Source organism: Echinococcus granulosus (assembly GCF_000524195.1).
Source record: "Echinococcus granulosus chromosome Unknown EG_S00019, whole genome shotgun sequence".
NCBI classification, from domain to species: domain Eukaryota; kingdom Metazoa; phylum Platyhelminthes; class Cestoda; order Cyclophyllidea; family Taeniidae; genus Echinococcus; species Echinococcus granulosus.
Genome location: NW_020170399.1, coordinates 736,644 through 745,625, shown reverse-complemented (window position 1 = coordinate 745,625; position 8,982 = coordinate 736,644). Strand labels below are relative to the sequence as shown.

The window sequence follows — 8,982 nt, the reverse complement described above, 5'->3', positions numbered from 1 at the left end:
TTTGGGAAGAACTAGGAGCGAACGGCGTTTCGGATGCACAATTTGAGGTCAAACCGCCATCTTATCGATGGTGGACGCAACTTCCGTCGGAAAGTCGTCCAAACTCCATGCATATACCATAGGGTGGTGGTATTCGCTCCCGACGATTCTTGATTAATCCGACTGAGGCGCTTGCACGTGCTCAAGAGATCGGCCGTTTATTTTATACCAACTATTTCTATTCAATCATCACATCTGTTTAAAGCATAAAATCCAAAGTTTTGGGGTGAGTTTGACCCAGTGGATAGATTTCTTTGTCCAGTTTCTAAATTAGTGGTTCTCAGGAGTGCACAGAACTCCTGCCTACCGTGAAGGAAACCAGAACCACGAAAGGTAAAAGGTTCGCGTAACTAACTGTACTACTAAGGAAGACATGAGTAGGTTGCAACATTATAATACAGAATACACTTTATACCCGCTTGTTGTAGTAAGAAAGTAACCGCATAACCGTCAATCTTCATCTCTCTTCGCTTTTGAGCGGTGGATGGCATAAATTGGCCATGTTTCTTGCGCGCATAACCAGTCAGGACACACCTAGGCAAGGCAGCCACTGAGCTGGAAATAAAGGGAATTGCAGACTTTCAGTCCACCTCGCTTGTCATATTTAAGCCATTCCAATTTTTAAATGTAGGCTTTTAACGGTATTATCTTGAATATTCCAAAGCAAACGGTATGTGCGAAGCTATTTAAAGGCGTGGCAATCTTACGGGTTTACAATGCCGATAAGTTTCATACAGATTAAGGGCTGAGTTACATTATATCCTTTCAACATCCCCTTAATCAATTCCTTCATCAGTTTTGATCAAGTTAATTTCTATAATGACTTTCCTTGTAACATACTTTGTCCGGGGCCCTGGGCGGATGATATCCCACAAGGATTCCTCAAAATCCGTTGTCGCACTAGGCAACTCCTGCTGGAAAGTCGACGGAGGGAAAAACAGGGAATACAGAAGTGGAAGGTGCAATAGCGGGGAGTTGGCATAACCCTGCTGAAACTTTTACGCCTTCGGGCTTTAACACGAATACTCGGTTTAGGAAGTTCGAAGGTGTCTCGGACGTAAACTGCCGGATTCGCTTTTTGACTTCAGCGACACATACTTTGGCCTTAAAACCCCTACTTTCAAAGGAAAATCTGCAGAACCTTCTTCATTTCATGGCTTTTGTTTTGGGACTAGGCACTTTTGGTTCATACGTGTTTATTATACTCCTTTCGAGCACTCAAACGAGGCCTGAGTTGTGGCAACGTATTCACCTCCAAAGCTCCGAGAAAAGCGACTTTTATTTGACCTAGCAGACGCTTAAACAGTAGACAATCCACCGCTCAACTTTGCGAAGGACTATGTGTAATGTACATCTATAACATTTAAAAGCTCTTAGCAAAGGAAAGCGATAAAATTCCGTAACCACGTTTTTCCAACAGAATTAAAGATAAGAATAATTCCCAATAGCAAAAGTGGTAAGGGGCTTTGTGATGACATGTTCAACTGACATTCGTGCGTCTCCGGATGTATTTTTGGCGCCAGACATTTTGCTGGGGTAGAATATGCATTGCTGACGTGCGAACTGGCTAAGGGTCTACTGGCATGGCTAGGAAGTCGTGGGACTGACCAGAATTACAATGGTCGTGCGCTTCATTACAGGTCCAACCAAAACGATGAATTAAACAAGCAATCAAGATATTACATAAACGCCTTCTCCTTTTGAGCTTCATTTTCAGCGCTCCCCTTAGTTAATCTCCCGCTTTGGCCACCATAATGTAGTCAGAGCACTAAGAAAAAACTAACCACACCAGTCATCGAATTTGCATATAGTTGAGAAGGCATCCGAATGCAACGTCACTGATCCCTCTTCACAATTCCAGTGGATCTAGACTTTTGCCGTGCTTGATAACTACATTGAGAGAAGGCAAATGTGCAAGTCATCACTTATGTCCACCGCTAGTCGTAAGAATACGGGTCTAAACGAAGAGTCATATAGTAAAGGACTGTGTTTAAAAGAGCTTCGCAGAATGTGGTGCGGCGTCAGCTCCTCCTTACCGCTTCGTTTTCACTTCAGTGCTGCCCAGCCATATATCTAGCGGGGTTCTATCCGGCTAGTGGAGAAGTTGGAAAGGTCTCGCCTGTTCACTTAGTTAACATTTTTAGACAGGTACCGTAGGGGGCCCTGCAGTAATCTCTTTCAAATAATTCACGGTTAGGGTTATTACAGTTTTTAATAACATTCCTGCAGAGCACGGAAGATGCTAAGCCTATAGTGATTTGTAACAGTTGTGAATGGGGTACATGTGATCAGATGAATTCGGGACTTATGTAGAGCTAACTTTTGGATCTGTATCAATAAGAATTTCACTTAACTGAACCCTCAGTTTTAGACCGCCTCTGGTCTCAAGGAGGATGGTGAGGGCTCCCGTTACATCCAATACATTACTTTTGTGAACATTCGGGCCCGGCACTATTCGAGGAGCCAAGTGATTCGTTATTTTCTACAACGTTGCGCCAAAGCGATTTTAAGTAGAGAAAACGAAACAGTTTAGAGGAACACTATCACATTAAATAGAGAGGACTCAGCACAAGCCTAGTTGTTTGGGGAATTTCACCTACCATCGAAATGATTTGAGTAACTGGAGAAAGTAAAGTAAATACTTACTATACTTTTAATCGAACTTATTGGAGATGATCGTACATTATCTAAGCGTGGTTATTAATTTGATGAGAAAGAACCTTATTAGAGCACATCCAAACTTGCGGTACATTGTTTAACTTGGCCATAGTAAAGAGTTTAGCTGATTTGGGAGTTACAGCATGTGCCGCTGCTAGGACCTCTGGCCTCTGGGCCATGCCAGTAGCCTCAGTCGCCTGTGCTTCGGTAATGTGTTTTCCCACATGCCACTGGGATTTCTTGCTACTCGGGGAAGAATCTGGGGCTAAATTACCTGAGATATAGATGTATCCACTCAGATCCTTTTGCGTCGGTGGGTGCTGCATCAGTTTTTGCCCTATATTCACAGGCTCATGCCTATATCACCCCAGCCCTTTCATGTGTTGAACGCATAAATTCTTCCACTGTGCTATGGCCTACTAATAATTTGCAAGTCTAAATGACGTAAATGGTCCTTACTCAGTCTATCTTTATTCAAAGCAAGATCTAGGTATGGTTGTTTTATGCAGTAATATTTTCAAGAATTTTATTTTTCTTCACTTAAGGTAAAAATGTAGGTGATTTGACTAAATATATCAGTTAATACTCGGTAAAAGTCTTGCACCTTACATTGTTTATCTTCCTTAGCCGTTATTAACGCACTAGTTTTGTGTTACACAAACTCAATGCATTATCTTGGGTTACCTGTACATTTGTTTATATGAGCCAAATTACACCACTTTATTTATTGTTGCATTTATAAATACATGTTTAGCTTCAAAGCAGAAATCATTATAATTACGGGGATCATTTTTATTTCTATTCAACCCTTACGTAGCCAAGTGTACAATGGTGATTTACCCAACTTTGTCCTTGAAAGCAAAGGGGGCTTGTAAGTTGACATATAATGCAAGTTTTTAACACATTAGAGCCAAGTTTATGAAATTTCAGACCTTTAAGGACGTTAAAGACTTATCTCAGATAAGAATCTCAAACGCATTTCAAACAGTCATAATGAAGCCAGAAGATCTACGTAAGACTGCTTTATTAGGACTGTGAACAATTGTCTAGTCTCGCATACTCTGTGCAGCACACTCCGAGAACAGCATCGGTACATGGTCTGTCCAGACTCACCCGCATTGCTTCTGAATAACGTTACGAAGAACTTTTGCTGTGGCATTTCTGGAAGTCAGTATTGTTGCAGCGAATCGGAATTCAGGTATCCTTGCTCTTGTAACTCATATCGTCATTACCACATTGTACAACTGCCTCTACTTGAATGGATAAATCTGGTGCCCAAAACCATCTCATTTTGTCAATATTTGATTCACAATGGGAAAGCAAGAGCAGTAGGCATATCAATACCGTTATTTAGTCGTTTGATTGGGATTTTAAGTTGGTTTTTTTATAGGCAAAGTCTCTCACGTGACTTGGCGCCTAGATTTTGTCTGTGTATTTTACTTATTCTTTGAGCACTGCATCAAGTGACCATATTTCTCTTTTTTCAGGCAAGGAATACAAATAATAAGGTAAATGAATGTCACACATCTCTCTTTAGACCTTCTCTAGCAATATCTCCATCCGTACTAATTGGCTGTGCCCTCGCAGCTTTATTAGCAATGATGATAGCAGCCCTCCTAGTGTATGGAAGACTCCATCCTAACAGGAATTCCCGGCAGCCTGTATCCATTATATATCCACAAAATGTAAGCATTCAGATATCACACCCCGTGCAATAAATGACAATCAAACCGGACCCTGCAGCATAAGTCAATCTTTTATTACTACGTTTGCACCAATCAGCTCAACCTTTGAACGAAATAACAGTAGGGCGTACGACCTACACGGAAGAGAATCCTCCTAATTTTTAAAAAACTTCCCTCTAAGGAGCGTTTAATGAACACGCATAAAGGTAGACGCAACTTCACAATTTCCTTTGCAGCAACTATATTCCTCCGGGGGCTCACACACAAGGAACAAGAGCGCTTCAACAGTACCCCCAACAGGCCGTTTGCTATCTAGCGACTCGGATCGACAGAGTATGCGCCACAACCGACACAGCCCCATCGAATATAGCGTCTAGACAGCGATGATTCATTACGCACTGTATCGGACAGTTAATGCCACCGTTCAGGACTATTAATTCCTTTTCGATGGTCCGCTATTACCTTGAGCTTGTGATTAAAAACTTGCACAATACAGACTCCTCGGCAATCAGCAACACCATGCACAATAATATAACAAGACACCTTCAATACGAAAGCAGATGCTAAGAGGCATCATTACGTGAACGGGAAGATCTCCAAAAAATCGGATGGCAAAATTAATAGACACATACATCTTAACATCATAATTGCTTGCTAAAACATCTATGCAATCATTGAAAATAAGGATGTATGAAGGCGTAAAACAGTAATTATGAGAGAGGTGACTCATTCATCTAGAAGGCATCTTTACTGCGACGAATAATGCCCATTGCGTCAATGGCATCCTTCGCTTTGACACGCTTCTGAAGATCCGGGTCGACGACTCGCATGAAGGGATTAGTGGCAAGCTCCTCTGCTATCGTACCCGGTACTGTCGGTTGTCGGTCAGCACGCAACTTCGCACAGGCCTCCATTCGCTCCACGAGAGCTGCATTACAGGCGTCTACCGACTTGGCAAACTCAAAGTTCTTCATGGTGTACTCGTGACCACAATAAACCTTGGTCGAGCCTGGGAGCTCACCGAGAACCTCCAAGAGAGCGTGATACCTGGAAATTACGAGATTGCATTCAGAAAGAACGAAATAATAGGGCTTGTGTGAACCGATTGGACTTACATCTGTTGAGCATTGCCCTCAAAAAATCTGCCACAACCACCAAGAAAGAGCGTATCACCTGTGAAAACGCAGCCATCAGGTTGCTCGGTTTCAGTAGCGTAATAGCAGATATGATCTTTGGTGTGGCAGGGCGTATGTAAGCATGTCACTGTGATGTCACTACCTAGGGTAATTTGGTCGCCGTGTGCAACCTGCTTGCTAACAGCCTCCACGCTTCTACCACCACCATAAACAGGTATGGGGGTGGGTAAGGATTTCAGGAGCTGCGAGTTGCCTCCGGCGTGATCCCAATGATGGTGCGTGGTAAGGACGCATGACAATGTCAAACCTCGTTTCTTCACTTCAGTTAGGATTTTAGGGGGCTCCACCGGATCAACCGCCGCACATTGCTAAAAGTGAAAGAAGACCTGGTTTTCTGCGTCCGTTTTCAGCAATAACAGAGCGTTCTAATGCCACGTTACTAGCTAGATATTTTGTTATTACTCTACACAAAAACGACTCGGACAAATAAGGAAGTCCTTCTAACGCTACCAAAGCTAGGATTCATTATACACGACCATCTAAGACAGCGATCGACTAAGTTATCAAGAAACCCAAAGCCACCATACATTCTACCTTTGTCTTTTCATCGATTAGTAAGTACATATAATTGTCTGACAAAGCGGGGATCGTCAAAACATGCATTGGAGCAACAAGAAACCCCGGAAAAAACCTGGAGAAACAAGCCAAAGGGCGCGCGGAAGCGATCATTGAAATTAGGTCGGGCCATGCCAGCATATAACAACGAATTGTTAACTATTGTATAAGGAAGTATAACAATATTTTATTCGATGAAAATTACACAGCTGGACTGTGAAATGTCAGCTAAAAATAATCGTCTTGCAACACCTGGTGCATAATGTATAAGCAAAAGTGCTAAATTTGGCATTATATATTAATTGCCCGGCAAATACATTATATAGTAAATGAAAAACGAACTATATGTGAAAATCACTAAATCAACTAGTGGCATCACTACCATCATCAGTCCGATTAAACTCGTTTTTTGACCTGGGCTCCTGTATTTCAGTTGTCACTGATGCGCTTAAAACGAGTTTTGTAGTGTTTTGTAAAGAGTAACGTCGATTCCCGTGGGCGCCACTTGTAAAATAGTGTGATAACGATGCTGGCAGATACGCTGGTTATTATATGTATATCAGTTTTCACGGCATTTCTTGGCGAGGGTATGTCCACTACGTTGGCTTTCTTGCTTTACGTACTTTGCGCGCTCTTATACAATCATCTAGTTCCTACAGGAGTCGTTTCCCAGGTTTATCTTTTCGGTTATTTTAGTGACATCCGATGTCCCTTTACTCTCACTTTTAGTTTAGCCCTGTAATTTGTTGTAAATCTTTGATTCCCCAATTTCCGTTAATAGTTCTTCTAGTATTGCTGCTGCTGGGCTCCTCTTTTCTTAATTAGTGTTGACTTAGTATTAGTTAACCTTTATCTGCATCGTGCATATTTCCTTGCCAGATGAAATACTCGGTATGTATTTGATTTACCAGTTAAGAATGGTTTTGAGGTACATACTTAGTAACTGTCTAGTTGTACTCAAACTTTCTGTGTCTGTGGTTCGGTTGTTTCATGTGCAGTGTTCACTATTACTCTCATCCTTCTCACACATTTCAGGAATCACATGGCTACTTGTGTATCGAACTGATAAATACAAAAAGCTTCAAGCTGAAGTAGATAAGCATTCGAAGAAGTGTGAGTTTATAGCTTTCGACTTAATGTTTGTTAAATAGTGGAAAAACAACGTGACACAACTTCCGAAAATAAAATTGACAAGGCCGCAAAGAAGCGATTGGGTATGTTGTGTGCATCATTCCAAACATTGATGTAAATCACTTTAGGAAGGCAGGAGGAGCGTCTCAAGGTTTTCACTCGTGACCTCAATGCAGTCAAGATAAAGTCAATGTTCGCCACCGCTGTGATTTTCACTTCCTTGTTTAGTGTCTGCAGTAGTGTGTAAGTTACTGTTCAAGCTTTCTAAATTTCTCTGTGAACGCTTTTTTAATTTGGGCAATCTAACCTCCAGGTTTGATGGTCGTGTCGTCTGTAAACTACCTTTTACACCGATTTCCTGGTTGTATGGCATGTCCCACAGAAATCTGAACGGAAATGACTTCACGGATTGCTCTTTCATCTTCCTCTACATCATCTGCACAATGTCTATCCGTCAGGTCGATTTTTCACCCACCTCCTTCCGATAATTAAAGTCGAGATTATTCGCACAGGTTTCTAAATGCCTTTTATGTTTCAGAACGTCCAAAAGATGCTCGGTTTCAGTCCATCACGTGCAGCCAATCAAGGTGCCTACGGCTCTTCTAGCTGATTTGTTTGGGTCCACGTGATTTCCTCGAGACATCCACTTTTGTGATGTTTATTTCTGTACATGATAGAAGGCGTATTTTGAACTTAAAATAATGTTGGCCTCAAAAAAAAACTTCGGAGCTTGTACCCACGGCTGCAACTGTCTCATATCCTCGGTAACGTGTCACCGGACCCGTTATACCATGCTGGCTGTGAATTTACGCAAATTCGGAGTCCATCTCACTGTTAATGATCTGGCTGACCTAGCACGCATCCTCGATTTCGTGGTGTCACTGTTTTTAAGTGTTGCCTGTCGTTCAGGGTAGTCTCGTGACGTCGTCTGTTTTAATTAGTCAATGATGCACGGGATCTGCTTGTGGTTTGGATTAGTATCAAGACTGTTACTTTGAAAAGATTCCCTCCATTCGTTAAACAGGATGAGTGGAATTGTTCAAGAATCGAGAGTGTTGAATGAGCGTAGGTTGAAAGTCTGGCATGAAATGGAACACCGAAAAGGTGAGAACAAAAAGGGGGATTGGGAGAACCAAGGTTATTAGAGTAAATTCATGTAGGAGGGGGAATTTGATGCATCTCATGTTGGCAGCACACAGTGACCGTGTGTGAAAGACTTGGCGCTTGTGCAGCGCTGCAGCATTGTGTCTTACTTGGCGCTGCTCTCGTGAACATAGATGCTGGTGATCAGTGGGTCGTCGGGAAGGATGCAGAGGTCCTCCAGGGGTCCGATTGACTCTGTCATAAGGGCCGGCGGCAGGTCCTTCCACATTGAAGGGACGTGCCCCCTCGCTATCCCCTTCGACTGTCCATCTCCCTCGCCTCGGGATCGTTGCACCTCGGGTGTGGGGGCCACCGAGGAGCAGGCACTTAGGGGACCGCCTGTCGGATGACCCTGGAGGGTGTTGGATGCGTGCTCGACGTCATGCAGGCAGTCCAACTCGGAGTAGTGCTGACGCAGTTCGGCAATCCGGGAGGAAAGCTCGATTTCGCGGATGCGCCAGAGAATGGCATCTGACTTGCGCTGTTACAGTTGGCAGGGAGAAATAAAAGTAAAATATTCTTCGATCCTATATTTGAATTTGACTATGAATATGAACTGTCCTTCCTGCGAGCAA

At 42.8% G+C, this 8,982-nt stretch overlaps 4 protein-coding genes across 4 annotated transcripts in view; 2 read left to right on the top strand and 2 right to left on the bottom strand. All coding sequences in view use genetic code 11, as the record gives it.

Annotated features, from left to right (window-relative positions):
- Positions 1-3,791: 3,791 nt before the first annotated feature.
- EGR_03615 (hypothetical protein) lies at positions 3,792-4,759 on the top strand (the record flags this gene model as incomplete). The annotated part of the gene is made up of 3 exons (XM_024492864.1): positions 3,792-3,895; positions 4,235-4,382; positions 4,619-4,759. 3 exons carry the CDS (start codon positions 3,792-3,794, stop codon positions 4,757-4,759), a joined length of 393 nt encoding a protein of 130 aa, XP_024352747.1.
- Positions 4,760-5,116: 357 nt separating this feature from the next.
- Positions 5,117-6,274, bottom strand: EGR_03614 (Hydroxyacylglutathione hydrolase; the record flags this gene model as incomplete). The annotated part of the gene is made up of 3 exons (XM_024492863.1): positions 5,117-5,429; positions 5,498-5,886; positions 6,113-6,274. 3 exons carry the CDS (start codon positions 6,272-6,274, stop codon positions 5,117-5,119), a joined length of 864 nt encoding a protein of 287 aa, XP_024352746.1.
- Positions 6,275-6,659: 385 nt separating this feature from the next.
- Positions 6,660-7,874, top strand: EGR_03613 (Transmembrane and coiled-coil domains protein; the record flags this gene model as incomplete). The annotated part of the gene is made up of 6 exons (XM_024492862.1): positions 6,660-6,720; positions 7,169-7,246; positions 7,285-7,347; positions 7,393-7,507; positions 7,578-7,722; positions 7,803-7,874. The coding sequence occupies 6 exons, from the start codon at positions 6,660-6,662 to the stop codon at positions 7,872-7,874; spliced, it is 534 nt and encodes a 177-aa protein (XP_024352745.1).
- A 1,076-nt stretch (positions 7,875-8,950) lies between these two features.
- EGR_03612 (TBC1 domain-containing protein) overlaps positions 8,951-8,982 on the bottom strand; it is a gene marked incomplete at both ends in the record, with an annotated part of 17,536 nt that continues 17,504 nt past the window's right edge. Inside the window, one exon of the mRNA XM_024492861.1 lies at positions 8,951-8,972. Coding sequence (XP_024352744.1) covers positions 8,951-8,972 — 22 coding nt within the window. The remainder of the gene's footprint in view (positions 8,973-8,982) is intronic.